The 22,692-nt window shown below is 46.7% G+C and overlaps 1 protein-coding gene across 3 annotated transcripts in view; it reads left to right on the plus strand.

Annotated features, from left to right (window-relative positions):
• Positions 1–22,692, plus strand: part of Mylk (myosin light chain kinase) — a 246,954-nt gene that overhangs the window by 92,188 nt on the left and 132,074 nt on the right. For all 3 annotated transcript variants that reach the window (XM_050159702.1, XM_050159703.1, XM_050159700.1), the window contains exon 3: positions 17,992–18,199. In XM_050159702.1, the coding sequence (XP_050015659.1) occupies positions 17,992–18,199 (208 nt within the window). The remainder of the gene's footprint in view (positions 1–17,991; positions 18,200–22,692) is intronic.

Here is a 22,692-nt window from a genome sequence, read left to right on the forward strand (position 1 = left end):
TTCCTCTGACTGGCGAGATAGGAATTTGAGACCCAGCGGACCCGGTAGAACAGATGGAAACACAACCTGCTGGCCCAGCGCTGGAGAGAGTTTGTGGTTGAGTCCATGGAAGCCTTCAAAGGACAGACCATCTCAGGCTGTGTGTGGCGCAGGACTTGTTTGTAGGAAGTGGCTTCTTCCCTTCACAGTCCCGCTCACCCTTACTGTGTTCAGCTCTGTCACCTCCTTGGACAGTGAGATTTGGGTTGTGAGACATTCCAGGGACTGTGGTCTGTGTTACCAACGTGGCAGGAGTGCTCTGGAGGCGAGGTCCACCATCTTGCAACTGGTTTGCGTGTTTGCTCAGGTGTTGTCCCTCCCTGTTGTAGCCACCATCTGCCTTTCTACATGCGGACCCTTGCTTCTGCTCTTTGGCACTGTGCTGTGTGTAGACTTCCGTACCGGAGCTTGTCATGTAGTTGAAACTGTGATGTCCTCCTTTGGGTTTTATTCCCTGCTAAGGGTGCCTACTCCTAGCAACTACTCTGTGTGTTCATCCAGTTTTCATTGTGCACAGGCGAGGTGCTGACTGGATGCTGTGCATTGCCATCCCCTTTCTGATGGTGAGCCCCTCGTCTGTGCCTTGCAAACATGTGGCATATGCGCCCAGAAGCGTTCTGTCGGAAGAGTTACCTTCTCTTTGTTTGGGCACTGAGTTCTGTTGGTGCAGATTAAGATTTAATGACGGTTAGAACTCAGTCCTTTTCACATACAAGTTATGTATGGCCCACGGTGTCGAACCATGCATTCTACAAGACTCCTTCTTCCTTAATTTCTTCTTCAGGCTTCTGTTCTTTTAGAACATTGAGTCTGATAGCCACATTTTGCTCTTAGTAGTGTGCCAGCCATAGTCCTGTGAACAACCTTGTAGTCTCCATTAATGTAATAGCTAGTGGTAATAAATATATTAATAATAAACTCAAATTTATCAACAAGGGATTAAAGCATAAGTAAAGAGTCAAGGAACCTACCAGAGAAACAATATCATTAATTAAAAAATATACATTGATAGCTGGGCATAATGATTGTATTCCTAACTACAGGAGACTGAAGAGGATCTTCCTTGAGCCCATGACTTTGAGACTAATTTGGGCAACATAAGGAGTGACCACTTCTCCCACCCCCAGTCTCTCCATTTCTTTTCCTTAATTAGGAGAAAGTAATTCATGTATATAATAAAATGTGATAGCACCTACCTCTCATTTCTCTGCTTCTACTCTCCCCCCTCTTAAAAAAATAACTTTCTACCTTCTGTGCTTGAATTAGTGTCGGGAGTTAGGAATTTCTCTCTCTCTTTTATTCTTCTCCCTCTGTCCTCTTCTCATCTCTCCCCTCTCTCTCCCTTCTCTCTCTCTCTCCTTGAGTTTATCTCATGTGTAGCCCAGTCCTCCCCCGGTCTCCAAGTCCTGGTATTAAGGTAAAAGCTGCCACACCCCGCTCTCCAGTTTTTTGATGGGCAGAACTGTTGCAGGTCTTTCCACAGGCAATCACAGTTCTGTGCTCTGAAACAGGCACAGTTTGCTAGCCGTGCATTTACATGAATGATATGCCACAAAGAGTCCACTGACGGAGAAACACAGGGGCAGTGAGAGTACAGTGTGGCCTGGTTTGGGAAATCAACAGAAGTATTTTGCAGTGACACGTAAGCCAGGATACAGAGACAGGGGCATCAGCCAACCTAGTCTAGCCAGGATTTAGTGGCCCTGCTGGGCATTGGGAGAACTTTGATTTTGAAATAGGTGCAATGCCTGATCCCCTCTCTTAAATAACTCGGCCTTGTGTTGAGTTGTGTCCAGGATACCTGGAATAAACCAAAGCAGAACCTTTGTGGCTGGTATACGTGCGGTCCTCTCAGATGGTCACTACCCATTCCTGTTTAAAAAAGAAAAAAAAAACCCACAAACTCATGTTTCCAATAAAATCATCCAAATATCCTTGGTTCCAGTATTTTGATGTTGAAACATTTGCAACTCCAACCCCTTCGTGCACCTGGAGGCAGCCCATAAATCTCTCATCAAATAATATGCCCTGTTTTTTTTTAATGGAAAATATGGTCCTGTGCTTGCTGTAGGCAGAGAAATATGGAAGGTGATGTCATAGTGATTCGTTGCTTTGGATTTTCTAGGCCATGCCTAGTTCTAAGCAGTCTGCACTGTGATCAATGCACACTGTTTTTAAAGATGTGGTCACTATGGAGAGGGGTACGGGCTGAAGACTAGGGAGAGGGGAGAGCATCAGGCCACCTCAAGAGACTAAATGGGGAAAATGGCAGGTGGAGAGGAATACCGCGATGCTTTGAATGAGACATTGTCCATAGGCCTAGGCATTTGCTACTTGGTCTCTGGTTGGTGGTCCTATTTGGAGAGATTACGGGGAGGTGCAGCCTTGCTGGAGGAAGTACATCACTAGGGAGTGAGCTTTGCAGGTTTAAACCTCACCCTACTCTCCTCCCCCTCTCTCCCTCCCCCCCACTCCATTCCCCCTCCCTCTCGAGAATGAAGAGCAGTCCAGATTCCCTGCCCGTCGGGAAGTCCAAGGTCCTCCCACTTCTATCCAGGTCCAGGAAGGTGAGCATCCAAACAGGCTAAGCTCCCACAAAGCCAGTTCATGTATTAGGATCGAAACCTAGTGCCATTGTCCTTGGTTTCTCATCAGCCTTTATTGTCCGCCATGTTCAGAGAGTCCGGTTTTATCCCATGCTTCTTCAGTCCCAGTCCCGCTGGCCTTGGTGAGCTCCCAATAGATCAGTTCCATTGTCACAGTGGGTGGGTGCACCCCTCGTGGGGAGAGGGGGGGATGTGTGGGAGGAGGGGGAGGGAAACGGGAAATGGGTAGGAGGCGGAAATTTTTTTTCAACAACAACAAAAAAACAACAACAACAACAACAAGAAATTCAAAATAAATAAATAAATAAATAAACCTCACCCTACATCCATTTTGCCTTCTGCTTCATGAAGACGTACTCTCTCTCAGCTTCTCGCTCTGGCAGCTGTTGCCAGGCCATTCCTGCGCTCATGGATTCTAATCCTCTGGATTAGAGCTGGATATGCAAACCAAGCTCTGTATTCCACGGGTTGCTTTTCTTCAGAGTGTTCTACTACAGCAACAGGAAAGTAACCAACCGTGCACCTCTACATCGCTGCCTTCGGTCCACTATCTTTGCTTAGTTCTCGAGCATCCCTCCAGTATTCCAACAGTGTAAGGTAGACGTGTTTCGGAAGGACAGCATTAGGGGGAGGAATCTGATGTAGGACAGATAGAAGCATATGTAAGTAAAGTGTGAATATCCCCCTTTGTAGGTGTTAAGGGGTCTTAGCAAGGGAGGAAGATTGGGTGTCATTTCAGTCAGGCTGGTCCTTATTCCCCGAGTGCTCTTTTCAGGGGACCGAGGGAAACTGAGAATTTTGTCTCCACCATTAACTTCATACATGGCTTACATATTTTCTAGGTGGGGTGGGGCAGACCCTGCAGAGGCAGTAAACTTAGATCCAGAGAAACTGAGGGTAACAGCATATTGGATTTTTCCCTGTGTCCAGTAAAAGGGAGGAGTGAACAGCAGCCTTGGAATTGGGACCCTGGACTAGACCTAGTGCTGAGCGCCTGTGATAGAAACGGCTCTGGAATAGGCTGTGCCACTGTGGGAAAGTGGTCCTTGGACCCCAGGTATGCCCAGTCCTTCCAAGCCACAGGGCAGCTTGGCTCCCCTTAGCTTCTGCAGCACCTCCTGTGGTGATGATGTGGCGGGCAATGCCCTGAGTGATTCAGCTACTGGGGAAGCTGTTGCTGGGTTGCTGGGATGTTGCTAGCCTTTTTAGGGTCTGAAGCTCTTTGGGAGGCCAAAGAACTGAATGGTGAGTTCTAAACTGCTTTAAGCTAAGGTGGTTCCTTGGGATATGATAATAAGTTTGTACATTGCCCAGGCGGTCTTCAAACTCGCTGTTGCTGAGGATGACTTTGGACTCCTGATCTTCCTGCACCCACCTCCTGTACGCTGAGATCATAGGCATGCGCCAGCACTTCTGGTTCATACGGTGCTGGGGAATGAATGTAGGATTTCATGCATGCTACATCCCCCAGCTGTGCAGCCGTATTTTAGCAACAGAAAATATAAACTATACCACCTTCTCAGGTCTCACCAGTGTCTGTCTACAAGGCTTCCCTTAGGGATCCTTTGTCCTTATCAATTGCTTCCCCCTGCCAGTTTTCATTCACTCCCAATGGAACTGACCCAGACCCTGTTCTCCCTCAGCCCCTCAGACTGGAGGCAAATATCATATGTGTTTGTTTGGTTGGTTGATTTTGTTTTTTTTTTTTTGGGGGGGGGGTGTTGAGACATGATTTCTCTGTAGCTTTAGAGCCTGTCCTGGAACTCACTTTGTAGACCAGGTTGGCCTTGAACTCACAGAGATCTGCCTGCCTCTGCCTCCCAAGTGCTGGAATTAAAAGCATGAGCCACCACGGCCCATCTATATGTGTTTTATTTATTTGTGATACTGATAATAAAAGCCAGGGCCCTACCCAGGCTGAGGATATTCTTGTACCACGGAGTCATCCCAGCCACATATTTGTTTTTGAGGGCCTATTAGGACTCCAGGACTTCTGCACCCTGAACTCTCTGAGAAGGGTGGCCCGAGCCCTCACCTGTACTGAAGCCACCCACGTCTACAGGATCTTCAACCCAGGGTAGGAAGTGCGGCTTCCATCTAATACTGGCATTTACTTCCTTATGGGTCCCTAAGACCAGAATAGAAAGGCAGGAACCCAGCCTTTTGCAAGCTAGAGGTTGGTTAAGACAAAGCCATATCCTGTGCCCAAATTTTAGGGAGGAGAGGATACCCAGCCTTCTAACCAGTGCTTGTGGTAAGGCTGACTCCTCTGGGGATGACGATGCTCAGCGCCAGGTCTCTGGGCTCCAGCAGTCATCCCCAAGGAGCACATAGTTGAAAGGGACATTGGAAGGAGGGCAGAAAGGAAAGTTTGAGTTTTGTTTTTCACTAAATAACTGGGCAGCTTTTTCCCTCCGTTTTTCCAGATGCTTCTTCAGAAACAATTTCAATGGCTTGGACTGAGAAGTCTAAATCTGCTTTAAATGAGGGTTTGGATCTAGGACTCACCCCTTTGGTGTTCCCAGTGCGCCACTGGCAAACTGAGAGAGCCACCCCAGTCGCTTGCTCACAATAGGGCTGCTGGCATTCATTTCTTCTCTCTTCCCTGGGTCCCCAGGGCTTTGCCCTAAAATTCCTGAACAATAGCTTGTGAGGGGGCTGTGTCTGCAAAACTGTGTTAGCAAAACCAGCAGATGAGGCAGAAGCAGCTGAGGAAGAGGCTCAGCTGAAGCTGCTTGTTGAGAGTGCTTTGCAAAAATATAGGAGCCCTGGTCTCCTTGGAGGCTGGCCTTGTACTCTCCTTCCCAGGGAAGGACTCCTGAACACCCTGCTTGAGGTAGGCAGAGCATTTAGGAGCACCCTGTCACCTTCTGCACACTTGAGTGCAGCTTCTTACAGAGCTCTGTCCTCCATGCCTAGCCCTTCGAGTCCTGCTCCCAGGGAACTGACGCCTGTTTAGCTCACAGCGACACTTTAATGAACCTCCCTCCCCCTGCCTCCACCCTCAGGAAGCTTCCTTAGCCTTCTGTCCAGACTTCTAGAACAACACCAACTGCTCAAGGTGTGCCGGGGTGGCCTCCCAGAGAAGGCTTCTGTGGCAGGAAGAGTGTGAAGGGACAGAAGGCAGGGAGAGGAGGGGGCAGAGAAGGCAAGGTTGGGTCTTTAGAATGATGACTTTGGTCTGATTTCTCTCCTAAGGGCGTTGTGATACTTGACTGAAGTGATATAGTTTAGGGGTCTCGATTGGGTTCATTTGCTCTACCAGTTAAGGAATTAAAGCAGGAAAAAAGCTGAAGTCCAAAGGAGGCTCAGAGGAGTCTCAAACACCACAGACAGCACCAACCATCAAAGGAAGGCATTTGCTGGGACGAGATATCCAAGAAGAAGACCATCTGCAGAGCAGACAGGAGACTCGGGGAAACATCTCCCGAGACCTGGGGGTTTATAAAGCCTCTGAAGGGCTTTCCTTCCCTAAGTTAGGGTTGGTCAGTTTGAAGAAAGCTAGGATGATTGATTGGTCCATCCTGTTACGTGACATTTCCTTAGCAGGCCTTGAACTTTGTGAGCCAGTCCATCCGCAGGAGCCTGCTAGTGGGGGACAGAAGTCCACAAGGCCTTTGTTTTAAGATGCCAGGCTTTTGTCTCAAGTCAGAAGGGTGAGGAAGAAGCCGGCCATCTTGGATTTCATCACCTTTACCTAGTCACGGCCCCTCTCTCTGTCTGTCTGTCTGTCTGTCTGTCTGTCTGTCTGTCTGTCAAGGTGTCTATCTAACTCTAGTCTCTTGTCACCACACCTGGCCTAATCTGTTTTACTGTTGGTGAGCATACATAACATAGGAGTTATGGTTTTAGCCATTTAAGTGTACAGTTTAGTCACTTAAATATGGTCATACTGTCATATGATTATCACCACTGTGCATATCCAGGACAGCTTTTGCCTTATAAAACTAAAACTATGGGATCATTAAACAAAAACTTCATTTTTTAAAAAATTGAAAATAGATTCTTCTCTCATACAGTAGTACATCCAGACCACAGCTTTCCCTCCCTCCACTCCTCTCAGGTCTCCACCACCACCCCTCTCCCCCACATCTCCTCCCCTCATTTCTCTTCATAAAAGAGCAGGCCTCCAAGAGACAACCAAACACAACAAAACAGGATGCAATTAAGACAAGGCAAAAGTCCTCACATCAAGGCTGGACAGGGCAACCAAACAGGATGAACAGAGTCCCAAGATCAGGCAAAAGAGCCAGAGACACACCTGCTCCCACTGTTAAGAGTCCCACAGAAACACCAAGCTAACCTGATATGTGCACAGGACCTGGTACAGACCCACACAGGACCTGATGCTCACCTATGCAGGCCGTGTGCTTGGCATTTCAGTCTCTGTGAGCCCATGTGAGCCCGGCTTAGTTAGATCCACTGGCTGTATAATGTCTGGCTGCAGTTCTCTGTACCCGCTCTCACCTGCTGCCAGAGGAAACCTCTCTGATGATAACTGGACAAGGCACCCATCTATGAGTATAGCAGAATGTAATTATCAGTTATTTCATTGATTTTTTTCAACCAGTCATATTTGGTTCTATCTTAAGTGTCTGGGCTAGTCAATCTCCAGTTCCTGGCCATCCAAGTAGTGTTGGGCATGGGCACCCTTTCATGGTGTGGGCCTCAAGTTAAATCAGACATTGGTTGGCCACTCCCACAACTTCTATACCATTGCACCCAACACATCGTGCAGGCAGGACAGATTGTAGGTTGAAGCGAAGCTGGGTTGGTGTCCAGGTTTCTCTTTCCAGTGTCTACAGAGTACCTTCCCATACCAAAGAGACTAGAACACAGGGTGAAGGTTCCTTGCTGGCAACAGCTCGCCTTCCTATGTACAATGAGTCTGTGTGGATGTCATCCTCGGCAATGGGACCTCACTGTTAGTTTTCAGAGAGCAACTATCTGTCCTAGCACTAGCCTGCATTTTTAGGATCTCCACAGGGCCCCATCGGCCAACAGCTCAAGCAGTTGCAACCCATCCCAACATCGGCTACAAACAATGGCCAGTTTAGACTCCACCCATATCCTCCATTACTAGGAGTCCTCACTAGGGTCATCTTCATAGATTCCAGGAAGTTTCCAATGTACTGGGTTTCCACATTGCCCCTAAATGCGCCCCCCCCCCCAATTCCAGCTGTCTCTCCCTCCATCCTCTGCTTCCTTCCTGATACTCATGGGCTCTGTCATTAAAGGCTAGGCTCACAGCCAAAAATATAAACAATGTCTTAGTCGCCTTCCCCCCAACACTAAGCAACGCTATTCTGCTTTCTGCTTCTGTGGACTTAGCTTCTCTTGGTCCCTCATACAAGTGAAATCATGTGTTCTGAAGTTTTGTAGTGACAGTATTCTTGTCACTTACTGTAGTATCTTCAGGCTCACCCCTGTTGTAGCGTATGTCAGAATTCTCTGTTTATGGATGAACAGCATTCCGTTGTAAAACTTTTGCTTCTCCACTTATCTAATAATAGATACTTGGGTTGCTCTCTCTTAACTAGTGTGAAGGCTACTAAGAATATTGGTATATGAATGTGTTGAAGTTCCTACTTCCATTTCTCTTGAGTACATATCCCAAAGTAGAACTACTGGGCCAAATCATTTTGGTTTAATTTTTTTAGGTTTATTTTGTTTTATGTATATGAGTGTTTTGTCTACATGGATGTCTGTGCACCACATGTGTGCCTGGTGCCCAAGGAGTTCAGAAGAGGGCGTTGGATCCCTGCAACTGGAATCACAGACAGTTTTAAACTGCCCTGTCTATCTACACTGGGAGCGAGCTTGGATTTTATATAAGAACAACTGCTTGTAACCAGTGAGTTGTCTCTCCATGTCTTGTGCCCTTGGCTGCTATGGCTGAGGATGATGGCCTCTGTGTGACTTGGAGAGCAGCTCTCGGCTCCATTCAACCCTTCTGCCAATGAAGTATGTTCCTTTCTCCAGATGCAGCCACGACTGGTAAACACAGATTTGTTACCCCAGATACTGCCTTCCCAACCCTTGCCCATGGCCTTTCAAATTCCAGGACTGCATTAGTCACTGAGGCAGAAATTCAAGAGATGCTCCCTGTCTCAAAACTGCACACGCTCTTTCGGGAAGGCAATGATGGTGTGGAAAAATGACATGTTGGATATTCGTTTCCAAATGTGCTTTGCCATGCTACATAAAAATAATGATCACTTTTCAAGTTTGGTTTCATTCTTTAGCTAGAAATAGCAAACCAGTTCACCCAGAATAGGTGTTCTTAGTTAAAGTGTTAAGTTTTTACCTAATGACGAGAGCAGACCCACATACTGAGGCATCCCCTCCCAATAGATAAATATGTTTAAAAAAGATTATAGACTAGCTCTCTGGACCAACAAGATGACTCGGCAGGTAAACTGCTTGCTGGCAAGCCTGGCCGTCTGATTTCAATCCCTGGGACCCACATGGTGACAGGAAAGGACTGACTGGCAACCATTCACATGCCCTGGCATGTATACGCCCACATACATGTGCACATATAAGATTTTCTTGAAGAAATATGAATTCTCTAAGTTGTCTATAAAAATATGAGTTGTAAGTGGATGCAGTGACTCATGCCTTTAGTCTCAGAGGGAGGCAAAGGCAGGTGGATTTTTGTGAGTTCTAGGCCCGTATGATCTATGTTTCAAGGGCAGGGTTATTGAGATTGGCCGGGGCCTATGAAGTGACTCTTAAAAAAAAAAATAAGTGTGAATTTTGTGTACGAGGCACACTTAAGCTTACTATTCCCAAGTGTTAGTACTTGTTGGTGTATCTTATAGCAATAGTAGCTTCATAGTGTTAAGAATTCTGGAAATGTGTATGAATTTTAGGATAACTTATAAAGAATTACTGACTTTGAAGAAGAGAGTGTGGTTGTACAATTTGGAATCTGTTAATGTGATGTTATGCGTGTATCATCTGATTTGATCATACACTTTTCCATGGATGTGGATCCCAGTATCGTTCCTATCTTGTAGATGTGCAGACTAGGTAAGTGAAGCTTCTCGTCCACAGCCAGGCAGCCGGTAACTGATGCAGTCGGAATCTACGTGCCAGGAGTCAGGTCACACCACAGTATGCTGGGTCTGATTTCAGAGCCTAATGTCTTCCTAAATTGGTAGGGATTCTTTTTTACTTGTGACAGAGTGGTTAAGCAGAGGAGACGTATCACTTCATATAACTGAGTAGATCTGAAGCCCCCACAGTGCTGCCCTCCAGTGTCTTCATGGCTTCTCCTCATTGTATACCTGGGCTCTCAGATTTTCACTTGTTGGGTCCTTTACTGGCGGGAACATGAGAGGTTCGGAGGCAGCGAAAGGGACAGGTCAGGGACAATTTTGGTCTCCTAAGAGTCAGAAGTGGAATTTTAGGGAAGAGCACACACTGGCTGGCTTTGATGGTATGTGTGCCCAATGTCTGACAAGCATCTTGGCCAGAGGCAGCTCACAGGCAGGCCTCCCCTCCAGACCCCCATGTAGTGGGGAGAGACAGTTTCCCTAAGAAGGGACATGCTGCTGACCTTGGGGAGGTGGCAGGAGAGCCTGAGCAAATCAAACCAAACCACACCAAAGCTTTGGTTCCTTCGGCGTCTACAGTACTGCATGCTTTCTAGTGGCCTTTTCCATGACGGAGAACCTCTCTCAAATTGGTCACAGAAGCTTGAGGACCACAGAACGCTAACCTCCTGGATCTGCCTTGTCAGCTAAAGACTGTGCCATCAGAGCCCCATGGCAACAGGAAATAAGGCCAGAACCACAGTTTACATGGAAGAGTTCTCATCTAGCCACCCCAAAGGGGGCTGAAGCTCAGTCAGAATCTTGGTAATATGAAAAGCCTGACCTACAGGGAATTAAGAATTGTCAGTATGGGAGTTTCCCCTGTACACGTTTACTCCTGTGTCTTGGTTGCGCATTTTCAAGGACTTGGGTGTCTCATTAATTGAGAATAGGGAAGTTATACCCGTTGACAAAAAGGAATGGCTTCTCATTGTAAGATTTTAAAGGGACTGCAGTGTCACCCAAGGCCACCAACTTTCATGCTGCCTTAAATTTTCAGAAAGAAAAAGGAGAGCAATCGGGAGGCAGAGGCGGGGGGATCTCGGAGTTCTAGATCAGCCTGGTCTACAAAGTGAGTTCCAGGACAGCCTGGGCTACTCAGAGAAAGAGAATGGAGTCCATAGATTTGCAGGTCCGGAGACTTGAGGGTGCCTGTGTCCCTGCTCACAAGAAAGAAAGAAAAATGATAGAGATGGAAGCGGCAGAGTACAAGGACTTGAAGGGACTTGAAGCATGTGTCCCTGGAGATCCAGTTGGCATCCACTGATCCAGTTAAAGAACACCTTCTGCGGACGGCGTTCAGAACAGCTTTCATCCTCCGGTTTCCCCAGCAGGGGTGGGGATGAAAGAAGCCACAGCTAAGGCTTCCTAATTGCTGTTGTCAGCGGCTATGATCTCTTCCTGGTGCATTCTGCCGGTTCATTTGGGGCTTTGGGCTGCAAGGGGATTATCTTAAGCCTTAATTAAGTACCTGCCTGCCTGCTGTGGGGTAGGTGCCAGCTGCTGGCACAGACGTGAGCCTTGAAGCTTGGTCATGCTTTGGCCATGGCTTACTCTTCACTCCTCACCCACTAATATACCCACAAGGCTAGACTCACGGGACCTGTGGTCCATTTTGTGGGGAGGTGATGTTTTGCTACCTGGGAGCTCAAATTCAGTGGTGGAACAGAGGACTAAGTCTTCCACCAATTCTGCAGCCCCATTGCCTTTATTTCCTACATTTTTAAAAAGTCTTATTTGTTTATATTATATGTAAGTGCTCTCTGCATATATCCCTGCAGGCCAGAAGAGAGCATCAGGTCCCATTACAGATGGTTGTGAGCCACCATGTGGTTGCTGGGAATTGAACGCAGCACCTCTGGAAGAGCAGCCAGTCCCCTTAACCCGTGAGCCATCTCTCCAGCCCCCTACTTTTTTTTCTTAAGTCAGGATCTCACCATGTAGCTCAGGTTGACTACAGACCTGCAATCCTCCTGCCTCAGTCTCCTCCATGCTGGGATCATAGGTATAGATCTTCATGGCCAGCTTTATTTCCTGTTCTCCAGTTATCCTCAGCTTCGTTCTAGTCTTTGACCACAGGATACAGCATGTGCTCAGAGCATAGCACCACAGGCAGCAGCTGCACCGGGAAAGAGGTCTCTCTGCCTGGGGAAAATTCCCAGCCATGCCCAGTATCCACCCATCACTGTCTGCGATATCCCTAGTGATTCTGGCTCACTGCTTGCCTTGTTTGTTTGTTTAGTCTTTGTATGTGCATCTTCTTGGTCCCAGCATCCTGCCAGGCGGTCTGTTTCTCTTGGGCAAGCGCCCAATCCTGGCTACTCTCCTTTTGGTTTCCCTTCATCCCAGATGTGGACAAAACCTCAGTTCTTTGGTCCTGCCTAGTCCTGGATGACAGTCAGACTGCTGCAGCTGTCCCTGCAGCTGTATGGACTTGTAGTGTACACACAGGGCCAGGAGCTGCCAGGATCAGAAGACCCACGGAGGCTGGCCATCTTTGCAAAATCATCCCCTTTTTACTTTGCATCAAGTTCAGAGAAGGCAGATGTGTGGCAAAGAGTCTAGGCAGGTTTGTGCAGTCAGCAGAATTGCCACTGCTTTGAGTTCATGCCCGGAAGACCTGCCCTAGGCGATGATGGGTGGGTGAGGACCCTCAACACGTTCGAAGAGACCTGCCGGTCTGATAGCCTAGTGAACGGTCCCCTTTGGTCACTGAGTGAATTCCACTAGGTCTGAACACTGACATGAGATGGGGTAACACTCCCCAACAGCAGCCCTGCTTTCTCCCCTACCAGCCATACTCTCAGGAGCCCCATTTTCTTTTAAAGGCCTTTTGAGGCCATAAAGGTTTTTAAGGACATTTTATAGAGCGGGAGCACAGTCTTACTATTTAAAATTATTATAGGGGTTTTGACTGCTGTATCTTTATTTTTATGACAGTTTTTGGTTATGCCCCTGATTTATTTGATTCTGGGCTTCTGTTCAAGAACACAACCTCCAATTAAATGTGGTTACTGTGGCAAAAATATGATTCTCCTCGGAATGACCCTCTTTGGGGCCAGTTCCAAAATCTCATTATTGTGAAAAGGGAGGGCAAGCCTCTTTGCATTCATGAACATTCCTCCTGTGGTCACTTGCTTTTCCCATATGAGGAATTAGAGGGGAGCAAGGCTGTGGGTTGGGCCCAGAGGGGAATGGAGGTGAAAGGGAAAAACCTACTTTAAGAGCTAGGTGAGTCACCACTTAAAGCCGTACCTCAGAGACAGAAGGAGCTCGGGACACCTAAAGAATAATCTTCTCTTCCATGTTAGGAGGGGATTACAGCGCAGAGAGACCAGGAAGTCTGACCAGACCCAGGCACTGAGGCCTGGTTGTCATGCTGCCCTCTCTCTTCCACCCTAGCTCTCTTGCGATGTCATGAGATCACATGGCCCTGATCCTGTCCTACTCGGAATACAAGGGAACAACCTATGAGTCCCCTCTGGCATGACCATATCTTTTGTGAACCCTTTGGACATTGCTTTCACCTCTTAAGAGATGGAGGGTCTGGGAGAGAGAGGTTCTTGCCACCAATTTGGGCTATACAAAACTTGTTTTCCTTAGTGAGGTATTTGCAGTGAGGTCTGGACAACCTCTGAAACTGGAGGAAACCCACTCCGCTCTATCTCTAATATTATACTTGGTATCATGGCTGCCATTCAGGTCCCCATCACAGGGTAGCTGATGAGGCAACTCTTTCCCTGGGGAGACATGAACCAGTGTCTGCCTCTTTTCTTATAGGACACCAACAACAGACCAAAGTAGGATTCCACAAAAGCCCAACTTGGGGAATCAGTGAGTTTATTGGTTTACTCACAGAGCATGGGTGAAGGGTTGCTTACAGGAGCATCAGAGATCCTAAAGCAATTCTGCCATCACAAAGTCTCAAGAGCAATCTGTATGCAATTCTGCCCTAACTGTGCATGACCTTGCGCTCTTGAGAGTAGACAGACAGTCAAAAGTTAATTGAAGGGGATTCCATCTGTGCGACTTTAGGCTAATCTTCATAGTCTTCATCCATTCTGGGGAGAGGATCTTAGGTCTGGCTTATTTACTGATGGTGTTCCCTCACAGAAAGAGGGAGTGGACAGGTTATGAGGGTCCAGTGAACCTTTCCACTCCCTCTTTATTATGAGGGTCCAAGCTTCTCTTGGAGTTTCTTGCAGCTGTTCTAATGAAGACGATGGCTATGAGGCTTGGAGAATAGCATTCTACGACAGCGGCCCGACCTAAGGTCCTCCCTCACAGTGCTGTGAGTCAAGGAAGGGTCTGTGCGGAGCTTCTCTGAGAACTAGACATCAGTGGACTTTCACCGACCTCAGAAAGATCCCAGCCACAAAACTCCCAACTGTAGCTTTTTAACTGAAAGCCATGCATGCACCCCCAAGAATGTGAGCCAAGACTTCCCATCTTCTCTACTTGGGCTCCAGCATAGAGCACAGGCAGTGAGTGATAAAAAGGACATCCTGAAACTGAACAGTTTTGACTGATGTTAGGGGCGTGCTGAGCTTCTTTCATGGTGGCAGGACCTGTATCCATTCACATTGCAGATCAGACCTCGGAACTGAGCAAGGTCACAAAGTCCCTGCCTTTGCCCTAGATCCAGGAGCTATGGAAGTCTTGTTTGCACACTTAGACTGTCTTATAAAATCATGCCAGTTTCAGCATATTCAGGAACCTTTGAATAATTATTTTAATACGGCATTTCAGAGGCAACTCTGGAACAAGACAATGAGGAGAAAAGAGGAAAGGGTCAAGGGATCGTGTCCCTGAGGTCTGGACCGCTCTCGGTGTTCCCGGTTAATCATTGATGCCCCCAGCGGCCTGCTGCAGGGGGCCAGCGTGCGCACTGCTGGAATGCTTGGAAGCCTTGGGTGCTGTTAATGATTTATCTGCTCCCGGCTGCAGAGCTGAGCCCCTGTGCTCTCAAGTCGACAGGCCTCTGGGATCATCTTCAGGAGAATGGGCCAGCCCTACCTAACAGACTTCGGGAGAAGACAGCCATGGCTTGTAATCCGCATGTGATCACCCCTGCCTCATTGCTTGCTCTCTGAAAACACAGGAGACTGTTTTATTAGGATACCTGCTGTCGAATGTTCCTTTGTATGAGTGCTTGTGATGAGATCAAGGCCCTATGATGATGATTTTATATGGGATCACAATGCGGGCCACCTTCAAACACACATAGTGGTTATTTGTATAGTTCTTCTATTTCAACAAATGAATGAGTGACTATAATCCATTAGGGATACATGAATGTAAGGAGCACATTTATATTTTCTTCTGTTTAACAAAGATTAAGCGTGTGACATTTGCAGAAATATCACAGGTAGACAGTTAACTAAAAGGAAAAGGAGGGATTCCCATAACCTGAGTTGCAGAAACCTGCACTGTCTCCTTTGGCTTCGAACAGCAGTGGTGAGGGTTCATATACCCAGGTGGATGTGGTCACAGTCACATCTGAGGTGGGAAATAGTTGTGGCGAGACCATGACAGTCTAGGCATTGCTGACAAGTTTTGAAGGAGACAACTTAAAAACTGAAGCATTTCCTGGTGGGACATCTGTCTCTGTCAAGAGCATAATTTAGATTTTTATAGGAAGGAGCTTTTTGTTTGTGGGAATTGCAAATGAGATGAATAATACTGATTTGGTGTTTGGGGGTCCTTCCTTCCTTCTTCCCTCCCTCCCTCCCTCCCTCCCTCCCTTCCTCCCTCTCTCCCTCCCTTCCTTCATTCTTTCCTTCCTTTTTTCCTTCTTTCCTTTCTTTCTTCCTTTCTTTCTTTGTTTCTTTCTTCTTTCCATTGAAGCCTGACTCTGTATCAGCTGGGCTGGAGGGACAGGTCATATAAGATTTATAAACTCCTGCTGAAGGGATGATTATATGAATTAATCCAAGAAGGATTGTTGGCTTTGGGCTTTTTAACTGGGAGTCAATGCTTCCTTAGGAACAAAAATCCATATCCTAGATACTCAGGCTTGAGTCTGAAGATGGTGGGAACGGAGGAACTCAGGAAAGGTAGCCTAGGGCAGCTGTGAGGTTGGGGCGGATCTCCAGCATCAAGAGAAAGACAACTATCATTGCTGCAACAGAGCTCCCTCCCCTAGCATGCTTAGGGAAGGAACTGTGTGTGGGTGCCTAGGACCTAGCAGATGTTACCCCTCATGCCCATATAGCATCACTACCTGACCTTGTGAGGAAGGGGGGAAGCTACGGAGTGTGGGAGTAGGGGGTTGGGAGGGTTCGTACTGCAAATTTTGGTTCCATTTCACCTGCAGCCATTTTTTCTTGCCTTGGAATGGCTGCATGGATGAAAAATGTCTCTACAATGTTTGTGACAAAAGCGACTTCCTTCCCAGGGGCCTTCCACGCGGTCTCTGCACATTCCTACTGCAGAGTTGCCCAGTTCTAGGTCCTCACTGAGCAGGGTGAACTGGGCAGCACTGCTCCGCTGAAGATAAGTCCAGCCTGAGGGGATCCATTGCATTTCAGGTGTTCAAGGGCACTTAATGGAATTTTCTTGTCTGGAACTCAGTAATTTTTTTAAAAAATTTATTCTCTCTCTCTCTCTCTCTCTCTCTCTCTCTCTCTCTCTCTCTGTGTGTGTGTGTGTGTGTGAGAGAGAGAGAGAGATATTTGTGTGTGTGTGACAGAGAGATCTCTGTGTGTGTGTGAGAGAGAGATTTGTGTGTGTGACAGAGATCTCTGTGTGTGTGTGAGAGAGAGAGAGAGAAAGAGAGATTTGTGTGTGTGTGACAGAGAGATCTGTGTGTGTGTGTGTGTGTGTGTGTGTGTGTGTGTGTGAGAGAGAGAGAGAGAGAGAGAGAGAGAGAGAGAGAGATATGCATGTGTGAGTGCAGGTGTCTGAGGTGTCAAGAAGGGAGCCTCAGATCCCCTGAAGCTGGAGTTCCAGGTGGTTGACACAGGCGAGACCTCCTCACCAATTCTGTGTCTTCTGCAAGAGCAACACATGCTTTTAACTGCTGAGCCATCTTTCTAACCCCTCAAAGATAATTCTTACATGGGAGTTTATCTCCTCCTTTCTCCCTGTTTTGAGAGTTGTGCTTCCTGAATAAGGGACTCTGAGGCTTGGGTGAGTCAGGTACTTGGGAAAGCACTGACCATGTAGCACTCACAGAAGGTCGTAACTATTGCCAGAGGCAGAGAGCTGATGCAGGACCATCCTGAGACTGCCAAGGGAGGCGTGTGTAGGGCTGTCTCTCCCAGTAGTGTGGTGAGATTTCATTTGTATTTTAATAAATAAAGCTTGCCTGGAGGTCAGTATAAAACAACCACACTAGTCAGCCATACAGGCCAGGCAGTGGTGGCACACACCTTTAATTCCAGCAGCCACACTAGTTAGCCATAGAGGCCGGGCGGTGGTGGTGCACGCCTTTAATCCCAGCATGAGAGAGAACTATAAGACAGAATGAGACAGGAATTGCTCTTTTTCAGTCTGAAGACTTCATGGAGGAAAGAGCTCTCTAGTGGCTTTGCTTCTCTGATCTTCAGGTTGAACCCCAACTCCAATATCTGTCTCTAGGTTTTTATTATTCATGTTACACAGTAACCTTCAGAGAGAAATACAGGTTGGAATTCATCTTAATGATTTATTGCCAAAATATAAACTACATTACTTTCCCAGCATGCACTCAATAAATTTTAATATTGAGGGTTTTGGTATTTTGGGGGCTTTTTGTTTGTTGTTTTTCATGGAGAGGGATTCATATAGAGTCTTACACAGCCCCGGGTTGAACTTTCTGTGTAGTTGGGGATTACCTTGAACTCCAGATCTTCCTGCATCTCCCTCCCAAGTGCTGCAATTACAAATGCGTGTCACAGTGCTCAAACTATTGAGATCTTTCTTTTATTTTATTTTCTCTTTCTCTCTTTCTTTCTTTTTCTTTCTTTTTTTTTTTTCAAAACAGGGTTTCTCTATGGCTTTGGAGCCTGTCCTGACACTAGCTCTGTAGACCAGGCTGGTCTCGAACTCACAGAGATCCGCCTGCCTCTGTCTCCCGAGTGCTGGGATTAAAGGTGTGCGCCACCATCGCCTGGCATTCTCTTTCTTTCTTTTTCTTTCTTTTTTTTGTACTGTTATTCCAACCCAGCATATAATATAATGCATAGGAACCGTGAACTCTGAACTCTAGGACACATGGTGAGCCTGTGTAAAACAGAAGCCCTTACAGTTTCTTTTTCTTGTAGGTCCGGGGCTACCCGGAGCCGCAGGTGACATGGCACAGAAATGGGCAAACCATCACCCATGGGGGCCGCTTCCTGTTGGATTATGGAGTACGGGGAACTTTCAGCCTTGTAATTCACCCTGTCCGTGAGGAGGACAACGGAAAGTATACCTGTGAAGCCAGCAATGGCAGCGGTGCCCGCCAGGTGACAGTGGAGCTGACCGTGGAAGGTGAGTCCCAGGGGCAGCTCTGTGGTGGGAGCTGAGCTGCCAGTTCCTGGGTCTGCTGCTGCCTTCTGCTCTCTCTCACAGATGGGAGGACTTATAGGAGATGCTACACACACCTTGGGGCTTTGGACTCATGTCTAGGCTCACATTCCAGCCTTGCTATGACTTATATCACACCAAGACTAAAGACAGGCTTTTAATGGTGACTTTCCGAAGGGACCCCTGTCCTGGCACCGGCCCATCTCCCACGCTCCTCACTCATCACCTCACTGTGGCCAAACCTTGCTCTCCTTTGACAAACCTTGGGGATTTCACCTTGTTGCTTGCACAAGCAAAAGCTCCTGCCCTGATCTTTCACCCAGATTGTACTCATGTTCTTCAGGTCCCTGCTCAAAGCCCCCAACTTGGAAAGAACCCTTCTTAGACCCCCCCAGCCCCCCCCCCCCCCGACTCCAACTCTCCTTCCTGTCAACTCCTTCAGTTTTCCTTTAAGGTTGGTTTGTCACTCTCTAAGCACCCATCACACAGCTCTGAGACTCGGGGTCATTACCTTCTCTATAACTGTTTTTCCAGCATCCCTGCACAGGTCAGTATCAAATGTTCGGGAATGAATAGACAGAATCTATCGTTAGCGTCACCACTGGAGAATAGTGCTCACCATAAAAAATATGTAACACTTCTGGGCGGTGGTGGCACCCACCTTTAATCCCACCACAGACACAGGCGGATCTCTGTGAGTTCAAGGCCAGCCTGGCCAACAACAGCTAGTTCCAGGATATCCAGGGCTGTTACACAGAGAAACCTTATCTCGAACAACAACAACAACAAATATATATATATTTTTGTCTGTGATCAAAATATATATATATTTACGTCTGTGATCAAAATTTTGACTAACTTAAAAGTATCTGGGAGAAGCATTTGGCTATAAATAATACAGGGTTTGTCACCACTGTCTTCCTGGCAGGCTGAAGCTGCTCTCCGGGGTTGAACATTCCAGGTCAGGCCATTGGCAGATACTCAAGGCCTGATGTCTGGAAGGACAAAGGGGTCTGCCAGCCCCCTCAAATGTAAGACCTGCTTCCCTGGATCCTGTCTGGGAGCTGATAAACCATACAGCCAAGCTTGCTTTTTCTCTCTTCAGAAGACTGTTCTCCCAACCTCATTTGCAGGAGATGCTGTGTGTGAGCAATTCAGATAAATTGTGAAGGGAGCTTTGGAAGGTTCTAGAAGGGATGATGTGCACCTGGGCCAGTGGCCACTCCTCGACTTCTCTGCCTTATTTCCCCATGCAGTTGCAGGGTGTATGAGTTCCAGAATGGAGTATGCATAGTTTGGACGTTTTCCTTAAATTCTCTAACTGGGTCATTTTAATGACCTTCAAGTGTCTGAGGCAGGGGCATTCCAGACAGGAAGTGGCTGGTCAGAGTCTCAGAATAAACTTATCAAAAGTCATTTTGGTGCTCTGCTGTCCCCTATACTACTGATCACAAAGTCTAAACTTGGAAATCGAGCCCCCCCCCCCCAACAAAACTTCTCTCCTTTCCTTTGCTGGCTTCCTGTTTGGAGCTGAGCGAGGCGCAGTGCTGAGCTATGAGTCACAGTCCAAAGTCCCGATCCCAGCTTGTGCCAATCTAATGTGTGACTAGAAACCTCTGGACCTCGGCTTCTGCAGAAAACGGATGTGAATTCCAAGCATTGCAGCCTGGGTTAGCCCTTATTTTCTGTGATCCATATTAAGGAAGCCTGGGGTATGTTGGGAATGCAGGGAAATTATATGAAATCAACATAATCAGTTGTGGTGGCACACGCCTTTAATCTCAGCACTCTGGAGGCAGATACCGGTAGATCTCCGAGTTCAACGCTAGACTGGTCTACATAAAGCTGAGATAATTTGTGAACCTTCTTAGTTTTTACTATTCAGGAAGTTGAATCTGATGGCTCACCCCAGCAGAACAAGTTTCAGGTCGTGATAGGAGGAGAGAGGCAAGGAGGCGGGACAATCATAGTAGAGCAAGGCTAGGCTCACAGTCTGGACTCTTCACTTTCTCTTTGGCTGGGTTTTAACTGGGTAGATTGACCCAGGCATATAAGATGTATTATGCTTTTAACTCTAAAGGGATAATGGTCTTGTGGCTGCCACCTCTCTCTGTGAACAGATCTGGGGCATCCCACTTGCATATCAGAAACTTGTTTGAGGCGATGTGTTTTATATATATATAATATATATATATATATATTATATATAAAAGTCCTATAGGCCTAGAAGAATTTACTTATCACTTCCTGCCGTGAAAAAAACTGTCAACCCTGCCAGGCTAGTGTCTACCTTCACAAAGTGACTCCAGCAGCCACCACCCCACCCCTGCACCCAACCCCCGCTGCCTCCGACCTCCTCTGCAACTTCTGTTCTTCCCTGGACAGAACAGAGACCCTGAATCAAGTTTGACTGACAGGTGGAAACTTTTAACCTTTGGTGGTCATATGGGAGGCAGTGTTGCTCAGTGAGCAGAAAGCCAAATGCCTTGGTTGAGTTTTAGCTGTACTGATTTCTACCTATGAGCAAATGGACCTTTCTGAGCCGTGTTTCTTTCCCTTTAAGGTAGAGGGCATCACACAGAGTGGTGTATGGATTAGTGTAGACCCTCGCCATTAGGAAATGGTACCCAGTGATTATCCAAGCTGCTCCTAACATCTTTAGAATACTTACGGAGGAAAGCCTGTAAAAAAAAAAAAAAGAAGAAGAAGAAGAAAAAAAGAAAGCTTCCTTGCCTGACTTCCAGCTTGGCGATTAGAGCCAAGGAGCATTGTAGTGGGGAGCTACAGGCTGCGTTCCTGCCACCCGGCTCCCGGCTGCCTGGCTAGCTTATGCCCCGAAATAACAACACACAAACTGTATTCATATAATGCAGTTTGGCCCATTTCTATTAATGTGTGTAGCACCATGAGGTGGTGACTTACCAGGGAGATTCTAGCCTACGTCCATCTTGGGTCGGAGCTTCATCGCATCTGCCTCAGAGAGTAGAGCTATGGCATCTTAGCTCACTTCCTCTTCCTCCCAGCATTCTATTCTGTTTACTCCACCCACCTAAAGGCTGGCCTATCAAATGGGCCAAGGCAGTTTCTTTATTAGCCAATGACCTTCCTCCATCATTTCCCCTTTTTCTATTTAAACAAAAAGGAAAGGCTTTCACTTTAACATAGCAAAATTACATATAACAAAACCGTTATAAAGCAAGAATTACAGTTACAATATTTACATCTACTTTATAATTTATCATAACTAAGGAAAACTATAACTATCTATATATTCTTTAACTCCATCAAAGACTCCAGAAGGATATAATATTACCTAATTAAACAAGAAATAAACAACTTCCAAAACTGTAATAATGACAGAGACATCTCACTGCCTGGACAGTCACCCAAAGTTCTTTTGTACTGCTGGGGCATCCATCTTCGGGCCCATAGTATCCAGAGACATTTCCATGAAGCAGGAAATTTCAAAGGCAGTTCAGTCACTATCTGCTGTGTCCTGCAGAATGTCTCACAGACTCCTTCATGAATCAGGAACCCCAAAAGGCCATCTCACCTTTTAGGCAAGTTCAGCAGTCCTGTCTCTGCGGGTTCTCTGTGTCCAGTTTATGCAACAGTCCAGGCAAGAGCAGTTTCTTGCCCAAATGGCTATCAAACTCCATAAGGAGCCTCTTCAATGCCCATCTTCCTTTTGAAGTAGATTGGTGCTGCCAGGAGCAGAGTGTCTCATTGTCATGAAAAGCCCTAAGTTATTAAAACATTAAATGCCATATTCTGCAGTCTTTGAAAGATATTAAGAATGCCTATCTAACTGAAATATATCTCTATATATCTAGAAAATCTAACTAACATGACTACAAATTTGACTATTATAGATGATTATCCATTAATAACCTATATACATTACATTTTTAAATGAACTACACAATCGCAATACCTTAATCAATATCAGAAATACATATACATATAACAAAATTGACCTTAAAATCCATACCAATGCAAATTATTCATATCTATATCAGAACATGAGAACATATGCCTAGGACAGGATTTCACAGTTATCCAGGTGTCTAGAACAGGACCAGACAGTTACCCAGGTGTCTAGGACAGGACCACACAGTTACCCAGGTGCCTCACAGGGAAAGCAGCCATGCTCTGAGCACCTCTAGGTCGCTGAGGTTGAGGGCAGAGCACAGAAGCTTATCCTGAAGGAGATTCTCCCTAGTACAGGGGCCGCAGGCCTATTCTCCAGTCTCTGCCCAACATGAGCGATACATGTCACCTCAGGTTTGCTGGCACCACATTTTATTTATTTATTTATTTATTTATTTATTTATTTATTTTGGTTTTTCGAGACAGGGTTTCTCTGTGGCTTTGGAGCCTGTCCTGGAACTAGCTCTTGTAGACCAGGCTGGTCTCGAACTCACAGAGATCCGCCTGCCTCTGCCTCCCGAGTGCTG

Source organism: Alexandromys fortis, unplaced genomic scaffold (genome assembly GCF_014885135.2).
Source record: "Alexandromys fortis isolate MF-2015 unplaced genomic scaffold, M_Fortis_MF-2015_v1.1 scaffold_119, whole genome shotgun sequence".
NCBI lineage: Eukaryota > Metazoa > Chordata > Mammalia > Rodentia > Cricetidae > Alexandromys > Alexandromys fortis.